The 23,570-nt window shown below is 46.4% G+C and overlaps 1 protein-coding gene across 2 annotated transcripts in view; it reads left to right on the top strand.

Annotated features, from left to right (window-relative positions):
- THSD4 (thrombospondin type 1 domain containing 4) overlaps positions 1-16,000 on the top strand; it is a 571,869-nt gene extending 555,869 nt beyond the window's left edge. For both annotated transcript variants that reach the window (XM_045530986.1, XM_045530977.1), the window contains 3 exons: positions 2,557-2,736; positions 4,724-4,868; positions 10,166-16,000. In XM_045530986.1, coding sequence (XP_045386942.1) covers positions 2,557-2,736; positions 4,724-4,868; positions 10,166-10,308 — 468 coding nt within the window. In that variant the 3' untranslated portion in view covers positions 10,309-16,000. The remainder of the gene's footprint in view (positions 1-2,556; positions 2,737-4,723; positions 4,869-10,165) is intronic.
- Positions 16,001-23,570: the final 7,570 nt, after the last annotated feature.

Below are 23,570 nucleotides of genomic sequence, written 5' to 3' on the forward strand. Positions count from 1 at the left end.
GAGCTATGATGACACCACTGCATTACAGCCCAGGCAACAGAGTGAGACCCTATCTCAAAAAGAAATGAAAACAGAATACTTCCCCTTTTTATTTACTTCCACTCTGAATCTACAATACCTCTAAAAAGATGTTGAAATCATCTGGATTTATCTACAGATGAAAATCAAATAATTTTATAGAAAACACTGATTTAAGTTTTTAAATAGCTTTCTCTCCTCCCCCAAAAGGTCATTTTTTATTGAAATATAATTCACATGCCATCAAATTCACCCTTTTAAAGTATACAGTTTCGTGTTTTTTAGTATATGCACAAAGTTGTGCAACCATCAGCACTAATTCCAGAACATTTTCATCATCCCAGAAAGAAACCCAGTATCCATTATTAATCATCTTTTACTGGTGTCTTTGCCAACTTCTGCTTTTGTATTCTGTGTCTTCTTCCCGGTTTTGTTTTGTTTGTTTGTTTGTTTGTTTTCATTTTGTTAGAGACCATAACCCAGTAAGTCTTTCAAATAAGATTCATAAGTGGTAGGTTTTCTGGGCCTTTGACTATCTGGAAATGACTTCACTTTGCACTTTCCTGTGAATTCTCCTAATAGAGGCAGATGCTTCTTTGCTTCCTCCTCATTGATACAGTTAGGGCCAGTAACTCACCTGACCGCTCATTGCCCCGAGGCCTCCCTCCCAATCTTCTTGTCCACCATTAATCTAGCCTGAAGCACCTCAGCTGCTCCCTCTTGGCTAGGGGTCCTCCTCCATGTGCATTTTGGACTACGGTTTCCTCCTTCAACTTGATCTCAACTGTCTTTCACCCTTTAAAGATTCCTCATAATTTCTGGTCCACCAAGGATAAGTGCCCTTTATTGTTCTCAAACGCTGTCTCTTGCACGCACACACATACCCCACACACACACACACATTGATTCACTTGTTCCCAGACATACGTGTTCTGTCATTTCTGGGCACATACAGCAGGAGAAGGCTGAGACTTGCTCATTCTCCCATAATTGCCTAATCTCTCCGAGGACTTTCCAAAAGTAGCAGAAGATAACTTTGGGTTTTGACCAAGGTTTGCAGTCTGCTGTTCTGCCAAACACGCAGTACAGATGTAGAATCTTATAGCATTGAGGAGTCTTTCAGATCATGTTTCCAAACCCTTCACTTTGCAGGTGAGACAACAGAGACCTGGGGAGGTGCAACGTCTTGGGCAAAGACGCAGAGCTAGACGGGTTTCCACGTGCCCTAACTTCAGTGCAGTTTGCCACCCCCGCCACGCACCCCGCCCCCGACATGCACCCTCCTCTCTCCTGCAGGAGAGGCCAGACCTTTGCCTGTGCAGCCTGTTGCTTCTGTCCTGCCTCTGATCCCTCCATTGACTGCAGCACATGGAGGAAAGGGACAAAACATGAACACACTCCAAATCGATTCATAAACTAATATGGCAGAAAATAGGAAAAACAGACTAAAATCTTGTAACTTTCTGGACGTTATGAAGATGACAACGAAGAAGGCACAAAGCACCAACTGCTGACAGTGGCAGCCTGAGCTTATTAATGGCCTGTGTGACTGATGAATCATTTGTTGGTTTGGGAGTTTCCTGATTTTTTTCCTGCTTATAGATGTTTTTCTTTCCCTCTATTTTTATTGGATTATGTGCATACAGACAGCAAAGCTAGTATTAAGAGTTTCAACATCACACATTGTTACAAGCTTTTCATAAAGGTAGTAGATTCCTTAGAGTCTATAAAAGTATACAGAGCACAGCTTTAGAATTTTTTAATCAAAAAGTATTAAGTAAACCAAACATGAATAAAAAACATTTTATAAAGTGATATATACTAAATAGGATAATTTATGAGCAAACAGTCATATACATCATATTTCCATGAACTAACCAAATGCACCAACAAATGAAATTGCCTCTTTGTGGCGCTACGCCGTGGGCACACTGCAGCACCGTGTTAGCAAACAAGATTAGACTCCTGGGTGAAAGTTCCTGCTGACCTCCTTGTTGGAAGGGGAAGGTTGACCATGGGGGACATTGCCCAGGTCTAGGGTCTTCTTCTCAGCTTTTTGTGTTCAAAATCAGCCCCTCATCCACAGGTATGCAGGCTCTCAGAGGCTAATTCATTCACAGTATCCACCCCCTAAGAGACTAGAAATGACTAGAAATGAAACCAGAATGTCAATTCATTGTTTTAACACCTCTGAGGTGTCAGAGTCTACTGGACAGAAACAACCAAATTAACTCCCTGTAGGGGAGTTTCAGGGAAACTGTTGCACTCTCAGCACAGGAGGCAACATGATCTTGGTGACCAGCATCCTAAAGGTATGACAGCTCAGGGCACCCACTCTCTGTTCCGGAGACAGAACTGTTAGGAAAATTAGAATCCACATGCAGCTTCTTCTCCAGCAATGTTCCCGGGCTCCCTTGGTTCTCCCTCCGGAATCAGTGGTGGAATTGGTGATGTCCTTCATGCACATGTCTTAATAGACAGTTGTCGTCCTCCCCTTTCCATCACCTGACACCCATCTTTCTCTGCTGCTTTCTCCAGTGTTCCATCGAGTGTGGGAGTGGGACGCAACAGCGGGAGGTGATTTGTGTCAGGAAGAACGCAGACACCTTTGAAGTGCTAGACCCCTACGAATGCTCTTTCCTGGAGAAGCCCGCCAGCCAGCAATCCTGCCACCTCAAGCCCTGCGGAGCCAAATGGTTTAACACAGAATGGAGCATGGTGAGTCCTGGCCCCCTTGCTGGAGCCTGCGCTAGCGCCCGGCTCCCCTGCCGTCCTCCCATAGATGCCCCTGGGCCAGGCACTGGGCTCAGCCCTAGAGGGTATTGCCTGTGGCAGTCTACTCTACACAGCCATCCTGGGGTGCTCCCTGACCCAGCCTGATTGGTGGGGAAGGCCTGGGGCTTGGATGGCCTTGGTTTCTAGATTGTAGAGGCCATAAAACGGTGGCTAAGTGTGCATAAGAATCATCTAGGGATCTTCTTTGAAAAGACCAACTCTGGGCCTATCCTGGCCAAGGAATTTTCATTTTTAACAAGCTCCTGAAGTTAATTGGGTGCAGGTGTCCTTGGACCATATTTTGAGAAATGCTGCTGTAGAGGACTGATGGCCAAAAGAGCCTAAAATCCTAAAAACCAACCCAGAGGCAAAGGGCACAAGTCATCCAGAATGTGGCTTTGAAAGGCCACCCTCCACTCAAAGGAACCAGTGATTGAGAGAGGGCAGCTGGTTCCAGACCTGGGACAGCACGTGTCAAAGTTAGGTTGGAACATCTTTGCATACCAGGCAGCAAGGAAGTTCTCAAAGACAATGGAGTTTATGTCCCAAGGACTCAGGCACAACTTTTAGTGGCTCCTGCTAACCATTGATGGGACCGTTTAAGTATCAGTAAGAATAATAAATATTATTTATTATTGAGTATTTATTATTATATAATGGGTGTTTAAATCCATCTGTTTATAATAATTTGTTTTAAAAACTAATAGGTTATCATTACAGGATGTTAGGGAGCCAGCTCATTATTCTGAACACTGGTGGGTAAAGGGAAAGAATCAGCATGTACCCTGTCTTCCTGAAACCAGCCATACCACTGGGTAGCCAAGGAGTAAAGGTGGCAGGGGGAGGACTCTTTATAAGAGATTTCTAGCTAATAAAAAAAGGAATGATCGAATTGTAATACTACCATTTTCCACCCCCAAATGAACTAATGGATCTGAGCATTGCACATCAGTGGCCACTAACATTCCCAAAAGAGAGACAGCCCCCTGTAAAAAAGCAAAATTAAACCTGCACCTGGGCCGGGCATGGTGGCTCATGCCTGTAATCCTAGCACTGTGGGAGGCCAAGGCGGGAGGACTGCTTAAGGTCAGGAGTTCAAGACCATCCTGACCCAGAGGGTGACCTCATCTCTACTGAAAATAGAAAAATTAGTCAGGTGTGGCAGGGTGCACCTATAGTCTCAGCTACTAGGGAGGCTGAGGCAGGAGGATCGCTTGAGCCCAGGAGTTTGAGGCTGCTGTGAGCTATGATGATGCTCCTGCCCTCTGTCTCAAATAAATAACCTCACCTGTTAAAGCCTTTTCTAGATCCAAGTTCCAGCATTCAGGCAATAGAACAGAGGAACGTGTTAAACTACACCATGGGGATACAGTCAGCAAAATCCGGACTATGAGAAACTGCAGAACAAATGACTCAGCTCTAAATGCAGGAGGGAAAAAGACAGTAGTGGGGAAACCTGTGGATTGAAAGAGTCATGGAAGACATCAGTCAACTGCAATGTGCAAACCTGATGCAGATCCTGATTTTTAAAGAGAAAAACCCTGCATTTAAAAATCTATAGGATTCATGAGACAAGTGGAATTAGAAGCACTGAATCTATATTTGAAGATAATGAGAAACTACTATTAATTTCTAGATGTAATAATGATATTTTGTCTTTCAGAGCCACAAACTGAAATAATGTGGACAAAGTGCTACGATGTCTAGATTTGCTTTAAAATGGTGGGAGGAATGGGAGTGGCTGGGGTACAGATGGGACGCACCCGGCCAAGAGTGGCTCGTTGTTGAAGCTGGTTGATAGGTGCGTGGGAGGTTGTTTAATAATCTGTCTCCTTTGGAGATGTTTGAAATTCTCCAGTGTCTCCCCCTCCAGTGCACTGAGCTATCGGTCTGCCAAGAAGTCTGACTTTTTCCCTTTGTTCCCCTGCAGTGCTCCAAGAGCTGCCAGGGCGGCTTCCGGGTGCGGGAAGTGCGGTGTGTGTCTGATGACATGACCCTAAGTAATCTCTGCAACCTTCAGTTGAAACCAGAAGAGAGGGAATCTTGTAACCCTCAGGACTGTGTCCCTGAAGTTGGTAAGCAGGGATTCTGACCTTGGAGAAAAGACTCATCTGTCTTAAGCTCTGTCCAGCTGTCTGGTGTAAAAGTGCCAAACCCTTCTAGGCCTCTCTGTGACCTTGTGCACTGTCACTGGGTTCAGAGGGTCACAGTGCTTTTGGTATTATCAGTTGCCTAGTTTAAGATGACCGACCGTTCATAGCATGGGTGGCTATCTAAGCCACCCACCAAAAGTGGGTGTGAATTAATTAGGATGGTAACGCATTCAAAGATTTGCATTCAGAGTCCCTATCATCCTTAACGTCAAAGTAGTAAAATTTCAACTTTTAATTGTAGGTGCAAACTGGTATAAGCTGGACCACGTGAGGAGATGCTGGGACCTCAGCAGCGGGTTGGCAGAGAAGGGAGGAAGGGGAGAAGGCCCAGAAAGGGTAGAGACAGCGATGGGGAGTCTGACCACACATCTGAGGGGCATAGTGCAGGCTCTGAGTCCCGGGGGACACAGTGACTCAAGGATGGGAGTGACAGCAGGAAGATCAAGGCTGCGCAACGGTCACGGTCCTGCAAGGAATAGCAGCATTGCAATTCAGAAGACCCCAACCTGCACCCTCAAAATAGGGGCCAGTTGCCCAGAGGAAGGTGTTGGTGAGAGTGAGGGAGGTTAGGCCCTCTCGTGGGCTGCAGTTCACAAGCAAAGACCCCGTCCCAGCAGGGGAACTGAAGTACAGCCAGAAAATCACAGACGGTGCCTTGCACAAAGATAGGAAGTGTCAGGTGGGTGAAGATGCCTCTCCAGAGGCATATTGGATGCCCCAAAACCCCATCCCAAGTCTGCTGAGAATATGGCACCAGGTGTGGTCAGGGCTGGTTGCAGACTAGGAGCATGCTAAGTCTCTTTAGTAGAATTCTTCATGGTCTTCTAAGAACTTACTTACTTTCCTTGTCCTCACAATAACATCAAAGGAAATATTAATATATCAATAAGTTGTCATGCAATAGATTCCTCCTCCTTCCAAATTGAAGCTTTTAATATGTTGACCCAACATTCTTCTTATCCCAGGGAAGATCTGCAACAGATGCTTTCTAACCAAGGGCAATGACTGACAAGTCAATATTATGGAGATGACCATTCCTAGTAGCAACCGAAAAATGTAAATTCCGTAGGAAGAAAATTAACAAGGAGTATATAAGACCTAGGTAGAAAAATAAATAAATTAAAATTAAAAATAAGAAAATCTTGCTGTGGAACATAAGAGGAAATGTGAATAGAGACACTACCATGTTCCTGGATGGGAACACTCAGTGTTGTAAAGATCATAAAAGATGTTTCCTGAGGGGAGCTATAAGTGCCATATATCCTAACATATTATAAAGCCATAGAAACTAAAACTATATGGTACTGACACAGGCAGAGATAGATACACCAGTGTTACAATACAGAATTCTGAACAGACTGCTTTAGACAATTGAAGTTAAGTCTGATAAAAGTTGACTGTTCAGCAAGTAGAGATAGAAGACACTTCCAATGTATAGAGACCATTGAAGATCCATTTTTTTAAAAACCACCTAAATCTTTCATTATACCATATACAAATAATATAAATGTCCAATGGATGAAAGACCCTAACAGAGAAAATACTCTTAAAAAATGCTTGAAAAAATATATATCTTGGAGTCAGTGAAAACCTTTGTAAGCTAGACCCCAAACACAGAGGCTCTGTTGTTTTCTGTGAGAATATAATAAATTTAAAACTTTTCTCCTGTTAAAGACATCATAACCCAAGTTGGAAGAAAGGAAGGAAGGGGAGAAGGGAAAGGGAGAGGAAGAGGATAGGATAGCAAAATATTTGAAACACACCTTATGCAAATGTGTTACAATCAATGTAAAGAGAAAATTCCCAGCCAGGAAGCCCAGGAATTAATAGCAACATATTAATAATTACCATGGCCAGTTCGTGCACACAGAAGTGTTTATCCATTAACCAAAACTGTCACCTCCATTAACTTATTTGCATTGGCAACACCACACGGTTGAAACTTAATTTAAATCTGGATCACAAATTGTTACTTAAAGTTTTAAAAGATGACATTATAATGCAACATTGAAAAGAAAAGTTAGATACATGAAGTTGGCTGTTTATTTCAGGCCAGGCAATATACTTAAAGACAGTCAAAACTGCCAGATCCTTGGAATTGATTGTACAATCTTCACAGCTAGGAATGATGGTTTAACCAATTCTTGCACTCTGAAGGGCCGTCACTCAGCTGCCACACGTTTTTTGTCAAAGGTTGCCCATGAATATGATGTGGTTTAATTTTTTTACCACTCTGTTTTGTTTTTTGTTTTTTGTTTTTTGTCTTCTACGTTTGTCTATGATGCCTTTGCAATGTAGCCACAACCTCGGTATTCTGTGTCTCAAAATATATGTCTCAAAATTATACTGTCAAAGCCAAAGTTACCAAAAATGCCCAGGCCATGAGCCAGAGTTCTGACACACAGGCTATATCCTGGAGGGTTGCTGACAGCAAGAATCTGTGTAGACTCTGACGGTAAAGGAGGCTTAGGTGCACATTTTGATTATAATGCGGAAGAAGAAAATAGTATGTGAGTACATGGGTCAATGTGTGCTATTGCAGTTTTTTGAAATCTGCATAAATTATAATACTCTTTCATTTTATCCTAGAGAGCCGTTACTAAATCATCTTACAATCGATAGTGTCCTAGAATCAAATAAATGTCATAAAAGCAGACAAGAGTTAAATCCCTAATATAGAGAGAGCTCACTCAAATTAATTTAAAAAAAAAGACAAGTGATCCAATTTTGTAAAGAATGAAGGATATGAACAAATCTACCATAAGAGGCTGAAGAAATGCTCCAGGGCACACCTGCAGTCCCAGTTACACAGAAGGCTGAGGTGGGAGGATTGCTTGAGCCCAGGAGTTCAAGGCCAGCCCCCATCTCAAAAAAAAAAAAAAAAGAGTAGTGCTCAGTAAATAAATGAATTGTACAATTTCTTGTAACTCATAAAATTGGAAGCAATTACATTTCTATTAATAGAAGGAAATGGTTAATTAAATTATGTTATAACACATGAGACAGAATTCGCTGACACCCTGAAAATGAATGTGATAGATGTTATGATACAAAAATGTATCTAAAGATACAAAAGCAAGCAGCACAGAAGTATGTTGTCAATTGTTTCCCAAATTCATCCATAAATTCAAGCAATGTTAGTCAAAATTCAGATTTTTCATAGAAAAATCTGACAAATTGTGTCTAAAGTTCATATAAAAGAGCAAGAGTAAAGAACCAAGAATAGCCAAGGCAATTTTGATGATGTTGGGGAAATTATGCTACCTCATATCAAGACATATTGGTGTGAGGATAGATAAATCAGCCAACAAAACAGAACAGAGAGCCCAGAAATAAGTTCAAGTATTTAAAGGATGCTTGAAATTTGATGGAGGTAGCATTATGGATCTGTGGGGAAGAGATGAACAATGCAATTGGTCATGAGACAATTGTTTATGCATATGTGAAAAAAACAATAAAATTGAATTCCTTTCTCTCATCACACACACACACACACACACACACACACACACACAACACACCCCAATCCCTGCTGTAGTAGAGAAATGAATGTAAAATGAGAATTTTTAAACTTTTAGAAGTGAATATGGGAAATTTTAGTTTGTATTTTAGAATAGGAAAGGGTGTTTTAAATGAAACAAAAGGCCGGGTGCAGTGGCTCACGCCTGTAATCCTAGCACTCTGGGAGGCCAAGGCGGGCGGATCATTTGAGCTCAGGAGTTCAAGACCAGCCTGAGCAAGAGCGAGACCCCGTCTCTACTAAAAAAAAAAAAAAAAAATGGGAAGAAATTAGTTGGACAACTAAATATATATAGAAAAAATTGGCCAGACATGGTGGTTCATGCCTGTAGTCCCAGCTACTCGGGAGGCTGAGCCAGTAGGATCGCTTGAACCCATGAGTTTGAGGTTGGTGTGAGCTAGACTGATGCCACGGCACTCTAACCTGGGCAACAGAGTGAGACTCTGTCTCAAAAAAAATAAAAATAAAAAATAAATGAAACAAAAATTTCAAACCACAAAGGAAAATATTATAATGTCAATTACATTAAAATTAAAATTCTCTGTTTATCAAACAACACCATAAACAAAGTGATAAGAAAAATCACAGGCTGGAGAAGATATTTGCAACACATATAACAAACAAAAGATCAGATCCATTATATAGCAAGAATTTCCATGAATCATTTTTTAACTAAATTAGAAACAGGCAAAAGATAGGAAAAGCAATTCACAGAAAGGGAAACTTGGATGGCAGATATACCTATGATGATATGCTCAACCTCACATGGGGATAATTTGACATTTGCTAGATCAGTAAAAAATAAACAGAGGATGAAAAGAGAATTCTTCTCTTCCACTGATAGGCATGTAGTTACACCTACTTTGGAGAGCAAACCGATCGTACCTAGTAAAGTTGTATGTACCTCGTGACCCAGCAAGGCCTAGAGAGAGGACATATAACAAAACTACTTAAAAGAGCATTGTTAGTCGGGCATGGTGGTGCGCACCTGTAGCCCCAGCTACTCAGGAGGCTGAGGCAGGAGGATGGCTTGAGCCCAGGAGTTTGAGGCCACCTGAGCAACATAGCAAGACCCCTTCTGTTAAAAAAAAAAAAAAAAAAAAAAAAACCACTGGAAACAACTTAAATGCCTATCAGTGGAAAATGAATAAATTATGGAATATATTTACAAGGGAATACTATTCAATAATGAAAATGAATTGTCTGGAGCGTTCATTACATGTGAATGAATTGCACAAATTCACCGTTGAGCAAGTTGCCAAGGAATATATAAAATATACATTTTTTTTAAGTTTAAACAACACAGATTGATTAGGGATATCATCCTGTACAGCTCAAGCGTAAAGAAATGTTTGAGGATAATAAACACCAAATTTGGGACCTCATTACCCCTGAAGGGGTGAGGAGGAAGGAGGAAGGGATTAGGGAGTGAATTCTGGGACTTGTATCTACACTGGTGATGTTTTGATCTTAAATTGAAGAGTGATGACCCAGTTCATTGAATTATCCTCTACACCTAATTCCACTATAATGGTTAAAAGAAAGAGAAAAAAAAAAAAAAAAAAAAACCTGTAAGCTCTCAGCGCATGCTCACACCTCACATAGGTAATTACAAGCCACACCCGCTGCCCTTTCTCTTCCCATTGGTCCAGGCTGCCTTCTGTGCTCAGGGACTCTTTCTTCTTCTCCTCTGCTACAGATGAGAACTGCAAGGACAAGTACTACAACTGCAACGTGGTGGTCCAAGCGCGGCTCTGTGTCTACAACTACTACAAGACCGCCTGCTGTGCCTCCTGCACCCGTGTGGCCAACAGGCATGGGGGCTTCCTGGGGAGCAGATAACACCCCCGCACCCCCATCAGAAGGGCAGCATCACCGTGTGCCTGGCTGGCTGCCGCTCCACCAGGGCCCCCCGGCCCGGGACGCTGCCAGCCAACTTAGTCACCACGCCCGCCTTCGGTGAAGTGCGTGTACCACGTGGTACCAAGGAGCTTTGTGCACAGGATGTTTGAAAGCCACAGTTGGGCCTTTAAGCATCGCCATGTACTCATGACCCCTCCTTGAGACCTAGCACCTGCTAATGGTGCTCTCTGTAAACCAGCCGTGCAAAGTGCACGTAGCTCTCAGCCCAACTCCCGTCCCGGCACTTTCTAAGTCAGCAGACGGGCCCCCGACCGAGTGCTGCCTCTAGTCTCTGGCGCTGCTGGGTTTTCCAAAATCAGCACCCCTTGGAGAGTCTGAGGAGGCAGCACCCCGGTCCCAGCACCCCACTAAGCCTTGCTGAGACACGTGCGTCCCTCTGTTACCTCAGCCCGGCTGTGCCTATGGTCATTCTCCAAGACGTTAGACTGTTGTCCTGCCTTATGACACAGATATCTCACGTTAACTTAATACTTTATCGTTTAGCAGGTGTATTCACAGCATTAGCTCATTAGTGGCTCACAATGTCCCAGAATGGGCGGCGGATGGTGAATCTTATCCCCATTTTACTGACCAGGAAACTGAGGCCCAACTTAGGTAACTGACCTGCCAGGAATACTCACCCATTCAAGGGCAAAGCCGAGTCTGTAACCCAATCATCCGACACACAACCTTCTCCCCACGGCACCTCTGCCGGGGCCTGTCCAGAGCCACGAGTGTGGACAATGCGGCTTCGTCTCTGACCGGGAGGCTGAGCAGTCTCCCAGAATGCAGACAGAGCCCGCGCCTTTGAGTTCTTTCCTCCGACCGAAAGTCAGGTCTTCATCCCCAGCGCTTAGCTGTCTCAGACTGTTTCTATCTTCTCTTCTTGGCAAAGCGATAGATGCTAGTTGCAGGACTCTGCAGGTTTTGTTAAACTCCATCCTTAACAGAACTGCCCCATGAGAGAAGAAAGTCACTGGGGAAGCCAGGCGATTGCCTGATGCGGATTCCATTCCAAGTGCTGTTCCTCCGTGAAATCATAGCCGGGGTCCCTCTGGCCACAGAGCCTGTCCTGTGGCAGAGCAGACGCCTGCTGCACACGGCTCTGCGCTCGGGCTCTGGCCCTCCCTCGGCTGGCTCTCCTGCTCTTCCCCAAGCCCAGGGGGAAGTCCAGCCAGTCTGTCCTGGCAAAGACCCTATGTCGTATTAGAAAGAATCTCCCTTTGGTCTTTCTGGTTGCAATCATGGATTTCTCTCTCTGTCCTCCCCGACACAGCCCTCACCCGTACCCCAGCCCAGGCCTGAGCACCGAGAGCTGCATTAGTGCTGCTGGCTGGAAGAAGGGGCTGTGGACCCCTCCCCATCTTGCCCAGTTCACTGCACCCAACCCTACAGTTCCAGGGGCCGCAGGCCTGCAGGGGGGATGCAGTGCCTATCGATTGCCAGGGGGACCATCCAGCTGAGAGGAAGGTATATATCTCATCCATTAAGAAAAATATCAAGCTAAACAAATCGTAAATTTATAGAAAATTTCTCTTATTTATGGTCCTGGGCATAAAGCAAGTGTGGATTCTTAGCAACTAAATTTCTCCCATTAGCTCTTTGACTTGGAAATCTACCCATTTGATGATCATTTGCAGCTTTCGGAAGCCACATCACAGGCCCAGTCGGACCCACTCCGTTAGGTTTCCGCTAACATTGGGCTTTCAGAAATTGTGTGGCCTTTCTGTGGGCGCCCGCCCAGCCTCTGTCCCTGGAGAGCCCCAGGCCCCTCTCGCCCGCCCAGCTCTCACGGGACTCCCACAGGTAAGAGCCCGGCCGAGGCTCGGACTCCCGGGCTGGCCAGGCAGGAGGAGACCAGAGAGCCGGGCACACTGGTGGGTGCTGCTCATCGCCCGATTCTCTCCCTTGCTGCTTGTCACTTGTCACAAGGGGAGTGCCGCTGCCATGGGATCTTGCTGAGCTGGCCAAACATTGGAGGGAACACTTGGAGAGGGCTTCTTTTCACGCTGGAAGGCAGGACGAGATCCATGGGTGGAAGAGAAAGGCTGATTTTAGCCCAGGGTAGGGGAACATGTTCTAGGTGCCCAGCAGGCCTGGGCCGCCACACACCAGGGAACTCGGTGTCCTTAACGAGATGTCTCTGTCGAGTGGGAGGTAACATCCCGGCCCTTCCACCGCAGGACTCCTCATGACTGGGCCGGGTCAGTGATGGCTTTGAATCTTTAATGTCTAAAGTGTCCTGTGGCTCCTGGATGTCACCTAACAGTTCTTTAAAAGGACAACGACACTCCCAGCCTGCCCATTGTGCAGTTGGGTAGCAGCAATGGATCAACCCCGTGTCTTCGGGGGAAAATTACCTGAACCAGAGGTCTCTTTTTTTCTTCCAACAAACAGTTGAGCATCCTTGATCTCTGGAAAGGTTATTGATTACTAGAACAGGGGTTTTATCAACTTATTTGTCTTAGTGACCCAATTATTTGCTAATTTCCTAGTGTGTTATTTCAGCAGAATGCCTTTCTCCCTAGCACAGCGCAATCAGGGCTTTGGGTGTTTCCAGCGATAACTTTCCTGGCGAGGGAGGCTGAGAAAAGCCCACCTTCCGGTGGCCCTGTCCCTCCAGATACGTCTCTGTCTCCCTCCAGCTCCCATTCTCCCACCTGCCATCTCCTTCCTGGGCCTCTCACGTGCCCACAGGTGGAACTGAAATCGACATTTGAACGCCGCTTTTGCCCCCTTTTACTGGCTTGCCTCACTCCCTGCACTGAATTTTAAAAACAGGTAAATTAAAGCTGTTATGTGTTTTTCTCACAAAAATCAAAGATCCTAACAAAAATAGTTTGCTTTTTTACTTACTGGAGAAGGAAATCGTGCCTCTTGCAGTCTCAACAAGGGCCATTTAAAAAACAAAAGAACCCTGGAAAACGGCCCCTACAGGGAGCCAGTTCAGTGTGAGGAAGGCTTGCTCCGTGCCCTCTCCCTGCACGGGGACCCCGAGATGACCAGGGCAGCCTGACCCACCCTCGGGGAGCTGCAGGGTGACAGACGCTCTCAGAACTGCCCCCATCTGTCCCTCTGCCTAACCCCTCTGGCCCAGGTTCTTTGGGGTTTGCTTTTCCTTCAATTCCTTATCTGTCATCTACTTATTCTCAAGGTGTTTAGCTTTCCACACTCTTCCCTTAAAAACAGTGGCCTTACAAAGGGATTCTAAAACATGAGAGACACCAGCTTAATGAATTTTCATCAAGTTTGCGGCAGAGACAGCAATCCAGGTATTACTAGCACCTTTCTAAACCACCGTCTTTTTTTCTCGTTAATGGAGCCGTTTTAGAGTTGGAATATCAATTTTCTAATGAGGAAGAAGACATAAATGTGAGGCGTCAAAAGAAACATGACTTCCCTTAAGATAGGCTGAATAATCTACGTCAGCCTGGCAGGTGACCAACATTTGATCTTTGTCACATAAAGCATATTTAATGTGGCTTGGACGGGAAAACAGATGCCGCACCAGTAAAACTGGTGGATGCTGTGGAGTCAGGGGAGCTTATGGCCTGGTGACAGGCTCTGGATGGAGAAAGGTCAAGGAGACTAGAATAAAATCTGGACCTTAGAAATTCACCAGGAAGCAACATGAAATCCTACCCTTGAACTAAGAAGAAAAACTGTACAAGTTGAGGGAGATGTAAGAATTACAGGTGGCTAAGCTCAATGTGAGTCCAAAAATAGGATGGAACCACCAACAAACAAACAAAACCCACAAACATTTAGGCCACGTAAGGATTAAACATTGGGGAGAGTCCCACCACATTTTGTTTGTGATTGTCGGAACCACGCTTTAAGCATATCGGTCATGTGTAACACTCCGATGAGAGTGCCCAGCCCTGGTGGAGGGTGTGGACTGCTAGAAACAGTGGGAAGACCTTCCTGAGAATGGCAGCCTGGCGATGAGCCGTGGGGCACTATGGCAGCTGTGCCAGGACCCGGAGGGGGAAGCTACAGGGAGGCAGATTTCAGCTCCTGCAGAAGAACCAACTTTCTACAAGTTGGAGCCTTCTGAAGGTAGAGGGACTCTGTGCCAGGCAGTGACGGACCCGTCACTGCAGGTGGCAGCAGAGACTGAATGGCCATTTGTCAGGGGTGCTGGGAGGAGATTCCAGCATCTGTTTAGGGTCCTTTCCAACGCGTGGCTTTCCTGATTCTGCAAGTAGAAGAGCTGAACGTGATTCATCTGGTCTGGCGCAAGTACACAGTACAAACTTCCCATTTCTGACTTTTGCCACCGTGTCAGCCATGGTGAACCCATTGCTGTACCCTCTCCTGAGCCGAATGTGGCCTCATCTCTCCGAGACCCACTAGTGACTTGGTCAGAGCTGCCCTGGCTGGTCCTGCTTTGAGTAATCAAACGGGGACATTGAGTCGCCCGCCCAGAGTCTTGCACCACGAAGGAGACAGAGCTTCGACAGCCTAGGACCCCTTTAAGTACCCTCTCTCTCTCAGCTCATCTTGCTGCCCCCAACCTTCCCTGGAACCAAATGATTCTCTCCACCCTGAACCATCCCCTATTCCTGGTCCTATTCAGTGGGTGACCATGGGAGATGTCCATAGCGCTGAGGAAAAGTGACCACAAGAGGGTGGAAACTTCCAGCCACCTTTCTCAGCAGCTCCAGATGCTGAGCCCTCAGCCTCGGTGGGAGGGACGCCCCCCCCCAGCACCAACTACTCCCACCTGCCCTGGCCCCTCCCCCATTCAGCCGACAGAAGGATATACTTTGTTATAACTTATTATGTTGTTCTTTGTAAATACAAGATGTTTATAGGAAATATGTATTCTGAACTCTATCTGCAGAATGAGTCACAACACCAAAATAGTTCTATTATTTAGAATGTGTTAATTTTAAAGGGATCTAATAGGTATTTATTTACATATGCGATCCACATTTGTATAAAATTATTTGATCATACTAATCCAGCTTCCCGAAACGTCACCGCACGGTAACGTCACATTAACTAAGTCCATAGCTGCGATTGTGTAGTACGTACTGCTTAGCCCAACTCCGTGGTGTTTAAGATGGAATAGAAATTCCTCTGCTTTTTGACTCATTCGGGGGCTTTCACCCCCGGCATCGTACCTGAACCGGATTGCCACTTTTCCATCTTAAATATTACATTTCCTCATGTAATCTGCCTTCTCCTCATCCCCAAACATTTGGAGATGGGAATTTGAGGGTCTTCTTTATCCCTTGTCTTTGGAACGGCCAGCACCGACTGCTCAGGAGGTGTGGTTAGAGCTGGGGACACGGCAGTGTGCCTGGAGGGGTTAGGGAGGGGCTTCCAGGGATGTGGTGGCTTTCACCATTCTGATTCCTCCACGGTCCCCACTGGGGACTGTTGGGGCAGGGGCCCGGGTTGGCCTGTGAACTGCACAGCCAGGAGCAAGGATCCCACTAAATGCTCCGTCAACTCCATGTCACCCTCATAGTGTTAAATTATTATGTAAGCAGGTGAAGGGTAGAAGGTGAATCATATGAGTGAATACAGTCTGTTTTCTCTTCAGCAAAAATGACAACTATTTTTGTGTGTGACTAATTTATTTTTATTATTGTAAAAAATACAATAAAGCGGTTGAACTATCTGCTTTGTTAACATGTTTGTGCTTTCTCTGGCCTTATTCTCATTCTAGTCACATCGTTTCAAGTAGCCCCCTCTAAAGAGAAAGTCAGCTGCTTGTCACACGTTGGTTTTGGGTGCTCCGTGTGTGGCTGGGCCAATTACAAAACAGGAGATGCCTTAGATAAAAAGAACTCTAACGCACTAGCTTACACAGGTCCCCAACCTCGTCTGTGTGTTAGAGTCCCCCCCAGAAGCTTAAAGTGAAATACTCAGGCATGTGCACACCCAGGGTTGCAGTCTCACGTGCATTTCTTTAACACACTGACTGCCGCGTGAGTGGTACTCAACTCAGGCTAGTTTTGAGCCCAGGGCCGCGTGAAGCAAAACCCTGCGGTCGGTTAGTGAAAATCTTATTCTTGGATGTTCTTATTGTTACAATTGATACTGACTATTCTATAACCGTGGATTGTGATGCATATAACTGACGTACAGAAAACAATACAAAATAACAAATTAGAAAAGATCGTTTTAATAAAACACTGTGGCCCCAGGGCAAAAAAATTTTTTTTTCTAGTGTGGCAGTCAGTGTGTTAAACTTTCCCCAGGTAATTATACTGTGCAGGAAAGGCTGGGACCCATCTGCTGCTTCAGTGGCTTCACCTCTCAACTTAAATGGAACTTCTTCCACCTCCCCTCAAGGTGACTTCACCTTGGTCTCGACTTCAGCAAAGTGTTTGACAAACTCTTTCAGGCTGTCCTGGTGCATAATGAAGGGAATATGACTTAGATCAAAATGCCAATTGAAAGTCATCTTGACTAGAGAGAAGTCTGTAGTGGAGTGCCTGTATGCTTCGTTCCTTTTTTTCTTTTAGAGACAGAGTCTTGTTCTGTCACCAAGGCTGGAGTGCAGTGGCATGATCATAGCTCACTGCAGTCTCAAACTCCTGGACTCAAGTGACCCTCCCACCTCATCCTCCCAAGTAGCTGGGACTATAGGTGTGCACTACCATGCACAGCTAATTTTATTTTATTTTTTAGAGACAGGGTCTTGCTATGCTGCCCAGGCTGGTCTCAAACTCTTGGCCTCAAGTGATCCTCCCACCTCAGCCTCCCAAAGTCCTGTGATTACAGGTGTGAGCCACTGTGCCCAGCCACAAGCTTTGTTGTTGCCTCTGTCTTGTACAGCCTTTCATCAAGAACTCTCAGAAACTAATTATTATGCCTAAAATGCTACCTCCCACTCCTCCCATCCACCTTTTCTGCCTGGAAACCTCCATTTATTCTATATTTTTATTGTGGCAACATTCATTTAACATAAAATTCACCATTTCAACCATTTTCAGGTGTACAAGTTGTGGCATTTCGTACATTCAGAGTACTGTGCAAGCATCACCCCAAGTTACTCCTCAGCACTTCAGTACAGGAGTCCGCTCTGTGGCGGACGCTGTGCTATGCACTCTGACACAATCTTATTTCATCTTCACAGCGAATCTACGAAGTTAGGATGCTATGCCCTTCTGTAGGTGAGAATATTGAGACTGAGAGCTTCCGTGCCCCAGCAATACTTGGCGGTGCTAGAATTGTACAGTCAGCTTCCCCTGGGGGCTGAGGGTTGTATCTTGCCCGTCTCCACCTCACTGGGGCCCGGCATGTTATACGGTCCCAGCCAGTATCAGTTCCAGTCTCTTTCTCCATCAGTTCCAACCAACGGCACCAACTGCACGAGGACTGGAAGAAAAAGCTGCTTAGTTTAACCGAGCTCAGTGTGCCCGACGCGATCTCAGGCTGCATGCAAAACGTGTCACCGCCACCAGAGGGAGGCAACGAGCCCACTCTGCCAGTGTCAGACCCCCGGCGTCCGGCTCTGGGTACCACCCGTCATGCATGCAGGTTTAATGATCACCAAGAAAGAGCCTGGAGGAGGGCGACTGGGGTGGTGACCAGGATGGGGACGGATCTGGAGGGGGGACTGTCTTCGACCTCCAGACATTTCAAGGACTGTCAGCAATAGATGACAAGAACCTGGAAGCCCCAGAAGATCAGGGGAGGGAAGTAACAGGGTGAGTCAGATGGTTCAAAACGACTCGTTCCCAGTAATCAGAAAGGCTTCACCATGGGAAAAGACACAGTGAGACCCTCGAAAAATAGTGATCAGGGGCATTTGGGGAGAGGGAAAATTTGAATATGGACTGTACTTAAGATGACGTAATTGAAGCCATGAAACACTTCTTAGATGTGATGATGGTGGATGTGTGGTGGAGCAGGAGGAGGTGCTTACTTTCCCCTGGGTCAGTAAGGGTGTGTGTGTGTGTGTGTGTGTGTGTGTGTGTGTGTGTGCGCGTGCGTGCGCGCGCACACGTGTGTGTGGGGGGAGGGAGAGACAGAGACAGAGAATGCACAAATAAGGTAAAATGCATGTGGGTGACTACTAGTGAGAGGTATGTGGTGTTCATTATACTATTTTTTACTTCTCTGAGGTTTGAAATTTTCTAAAATAAGTTATAAGAGATAGGAATAAAGTACAACAAGGGAATAGGAGAACTACCATTTCTTGCCACATTTTTCAAATTTGCCTAGTAAGAATCGCCTGGGGAGCTCATTCACCCTGCAGAGGCTGCTCCTCTCCCCGGGAATCCTCGTGAGCTCCCTGCTCTGGGGACCCCGACCCCCATCAGGCCTGGGAAACCCTAATTTGTTGAGCAGCTGCTCTGCTCTGTGCCCGTATCTGTGTCATTTCATTTTCATCTCCACAACAACTCTTAGGAAGCAAGCTCTCTTTTGTGACCACTTAATGGACAAATAAATTGAGGCTCAAAGAGAACAAGTAACATGACCAAGAACACAGCTGTTAAGTGGCAGAGTCTGGCTTACGTTCCTTTATGCCTCATTGTCTAAGGAAATTAACTGGAACTTTAAAAAAAAAGTGGGGGGGATGATGGGTCCCTATTCTCAGATATTTCGATCTTCAGTTGGTTGAGGGTGGGAACCAGACGCTGATATTGTAAAACATCTCCAGGGAATTCTAGCTAGGGCTGAACCCACTGAGAAACATGTTACTCTGTAACATGCATAGAAATCACCTGGGGTCTTGTTAAACTTCAGACTCTGACCCAGAAGGTCTGGGGTGTGGCCGGATTTCTAACAAGCTCCCAGGTGATGCTGATGCTGCTGGTCACAGGACCATACTTTGAAAACTGAGACACTGTTGCAGGTTTTCCTATATTTACCGTGAAGATGAGCAAATGACCTCTGAGTGTCTTTATAAAACAGTCTTCTATTAATATAAAGTCTAGATTCTAGGTCTTGGCCAGGTGCGATGGCTCACTCCTGTAATCCTAGCACTCTAGGAGGCCGAGGCGGGAGGATCACTTGAGGTCAGGAGCTCGAGACCAGCCTGAGCAAAAATGAGATCCCGTCTCTACCAAAAATAGAAGAAAATTAGCCAGGTGTGGTGGTGGCTCACACCTGTAGTCCCAGCTACTTGGGAGGCTGAGGCAGGAGGATCAGTTCAGCCCAGGAGTTTGAGGTTGCTGTGAGCCATGATGACACCACTATACTCTAGCCAGGGCAACAGAGTGAGACTCTGTCTCAGGAAAAAGAATAGATTCTAGGTCTTAATCTACCACTTCATCCCATTCATCAATGAAACGTAGGGATTCAGAAGTGGTTTTAAGTCTTTATGCTCATGTGATTTAATTTTTTAGCCAGATAATCTATGTACCATTTAGGTATTCATTTGGCCACACATGAAAGAAAACATGACTCCACTAACCCAGGAATTTGTTTTTGTTTTGTTACAGCAAGTGTTACAGCGAGTGGTCCCAAGGACAAACTGAGCGGCACACAGAGAGTAGGAAAATTAAGGTTTATTTGCCGGCGGGCTCAGAGGGGTCTCACCACCAAATTCTACACCCCGTCTACCCAATTTTTCCCACTTTTATTAAGTTGGGGTGATCCAAGGGGTAGGGTCTCAGGTGACTAATGTTTGCCAGGTAATAGGTTAGTTGATGTGTCAGGAAATAGGTTAGTATTATGTTGATGTACTAGGTAATAGGGTAGTTGTTGTACCAGGTAATAGGTTTAGTGTTATGTTGATATGCCAGGTAATAGATTAGTTGATGGGCCAGGTGTTAGGTTAGTAAGTATTATGTTGATGTGGGTCTTCCGTGAGAGGTAGGGGTCTCAGGTGGCTGTTGTGTTAAGTAATAGATGGGCGTTTTCCTTATCATTCCCCCCTTTGATGCCCTTATATGTCTATTATAGGCCACCAGTAATTCCAGCACCAGAATCCGGGTAGCATTTCTTTAATTGCCCAGAGCTGAGCTCATATGAGAAGAATGCAGTGGCGTGGGCAGAGTGGTGAGTTCACTGTCATTACCTACCAAATGCAAAGGAACTTGCACCATACAGTTAGTTCCTGTGTTCTTGTTGTGAGGAGTAATTGAGTTCCAGCAAAACATGACCTATCTTTTCAGTGTCATCAGCTTTCATTCCGTTTGTTTTGAAGTTGTGCTTTCATTTAATTAGCAATTTTGTTTTGATTATGAAGTTATATAAGAGTCATAATCTTTCTTAGTTTTATATTTGTAATATTAGCATTAAACATTAAATTATTTAATGCAACATTGGAAGGCAGTTAAACAATTATTTTCCTTTAAAGCTTAATATGGGCCAGGTGTGATGGTTCACACCTTTACGTAATCCTAGCACTTTGGGATGCTGAGATGGGAGGATTGCTTAAGGTCAGGAGTTCAAGACCAGCCTAGCAAGAGGAAGACCCCCCCCCCCCATCACTGCAAAATATAGAAAAATTAGTAGACACTACAGGTAGTGTGCACCTGTAGTCCCAGCTACTCAGGAGACTGAGGCAGGTGGATTACTCAAGCCCAGGAGTGTGAGGTTGCAGTGAGTGAGCTATAATGATGCCACTGCATTCTAGCCAGGGTGACAGAATGAGATCCTGTCTCAAAAAAAAAAAAAAAAAAAGTTATCTGAACGTTACTCAAGTGTGAGCAACACGGCTTGACCTCCAAACACCCACTCAGGAGGGTCTGGACCCTCCTTGTCTGCAGCAAGGACAAGGGAAGCAAGCAAGGTAGTGAACAGCCAGGCATGACCTGCCAGGCCCACGCATTCTGGTCACCAGGGCTCCTGCATGAGCAGGCCCAGACAGGCTGGTGCGGCCCGGATTCAGGAACGTTCAGTTCATTTATCCTGGTGGTGACCACACCGTGGGGGAACAGCAGGCAGGTCTGTGTCCAGACAGTCCTCTGGCTCTCAGGCTCAGGGCATCCACTCTTGGTCACCACTCGGACCTTCTGCCGGGTGCTCCAGGCCTCACCTTCTGTTCCACCTCTGCGGAGCACCTTGGCAGCCCCTGCCTCTCAGGGCCACAAGACATCAACATCCAGACTATGCCACTGCGTTCTACTTTTGTTGATAGTGTCTGCTGAGTGACACACGTCCTTTCTGACCTAGCTGTGTCTGGCGAATCCCGTTGTTTTCATACTTTCTTTTCCTACCAATAAAGTATAACATGACAAAGAGTCCTGACCAAACGGGACCACAGAATCTCATCCTTGTGTGGACAGACCCTTCCAGGAGGCAGGTTTGCCAGGCGTAACCTAACAATTGCTCCCAGGCTTGGTTCAGTAAACGTCCTTCCTGTTCATTGCTCCCCAAATCCTAGTCATCTGGTCCATGAGGCAATGTCCTCTAGAATACAGAAAAACCAAATTCTAACCCCAAACTCCGTCTGCAGCCATTGTGATCAATCATCCCAACAGTCCCGTGGGAAAGGGGAGAGCCTCTTCAGAGGACCCCATACAGCGTAATGCCAAGGTGCACGATTCAATTCAACGAACCCAACATCCACTCCGAGTTCAGCATCTATTTTCTGGATGTGTATTATATGTGAGGAGCTCTAGCACACGGGAAGCAGTTATCAGAACAGAACAGAACAGATGCTCTTACGGGGTGGAGATGCCACCGCAGCGTTAGACAGTGGGCTCCTGACTCCATCGCACCGCTCCTGTTTGGCACTTTGCTAGAAAAACACAAAGCTGTGCATTAGACGCTGTAGGTAACTCTGGGAGGACTCATCACTAACAGCTCAAATGCCCTGCCTGGAGTTCTAAGTGAGTACTAACGAAGTGTTTTTCTTTTCTGTCATTGCAAAGAAGAAATTCCCAAATCTCTTGCGTTAGGATTTGGGGAATGAAACAGTCCAAGCAATAGCCAAAACTTTTCCCATGGAGTAACACCGCCGTCTTGTGGCCTTTCTGGGTACTGCAGGTGGATCAAACTAGTATTAATGATTTTATGACTATTGGTACGATATACTAGATCTGGGCAAGAACTTGAGAGGTCATCTAATTCAGCCCTCTGCCTTCACCCATGTAAGGTTCACTAACTTCACTATCTCCTCACTGTCACAGTCCAGAGAGGTGAAGGGACTTGTCCAAGGCCGCTGAGCAGATAGAGTCAGCTACCTGAGCCTCCTCCAGTCCTCTTGTCGCTGTTTAGTAGAAGAAAACCTTTCTTCACCCCGCATCCTACTAGCCGTGAAACAGACGAAAGCAGAGGTGTCCTGGCTGAGACATCAGCAGGACCCACCCTCGCCAGGCCCTTCTCTCGGCAAACCTCGAAAACCTTTGTCTGCCACCGGCGCTGCCTCTCGGGGTACCCGCAGGCCCGCGCGGAAGCCGGGAGACCCCGGGAAAACTGGGGTCCGCCCCGGGGGAGCCCACTGCGCGGCCAGGGTCGGCTGCGGGCAGATAACTGCCTTCTTACTGGAACGCAGTCCCTTTCTACCAGTTAGCTGCCACTCTTCATTTCGACATCTCCCTTCCCCGAGAAGCTCTAAACTGAACACGTCCCCGTTTTAGCCCCCTAAGGCCGAGCGAGTGGGCGCGGGCCGGGCCGCAGGGCGCAGGCGCGAAGCCACCCGCGGCGGCCGGGAGAGGCACAGACCCCGCCGCGAGCCGGGCCGGCTGCACCCGGGAGCGCGAGGGTCGCTCGACAGACAGTTGCCGTCGCCGGCGAGTCGGGGCCCTAAGCAAGATGGATGAGGTTCCTGGGCTCATGGAGCTCAGGCACGAAGACGCCGATAAAGGCATAAAACGGTTTCCGAGGTGATTGGGATGTGGGGAGCGATGACACAGTGTCGTTTTCAGGAGAGACCTCGGAGCCCGTCGTGCGGTGTGACGAGCCGCTTGGAGGCGGCGGCCAAGGACGCTCCGCGCCCTCTTCAGGCGCAGACGGCGGGCGGGAGCGCCGGGTGCTCCGCGCCGCTCGCTGCCCCGCCGGCGTCCGCGAGGGGGCGCTGTGCCCGGCCGCGCCTGGCCTCGCCTCGCGCCGCTGCGCCCCCTGCGACCCACTCCGCAGAGCCTGCGGGCGACGTGCAAATGGTCGCCGAGGACGGATTTAGGGTGATGGGGTGGAAGCGGAGGGGGAAAGAAGAAAGGACTTAGACCACAGAGTGTGTCCGGTCATCAGCTGCATTTCTTGTTTCATTTTTCCTGTAGTCCGCTTGTGTGTATATTTGTATTTTAAACTTTTTATTATGTAAATTGTCAATCACAAACACAATT

This window comes from Lemur catta, chromosome 1, assembly GCF_020740605.2.
Source record: "Lemur catta isolate mLemCat1 chromosome 1, mLemCat1.pri, whole genome shotgun sequence".
NCBI lineage: Eukaryota > Metazoa > Chordata > Mammalia > Primates > Lemuridae > Lemur > Lemur catta.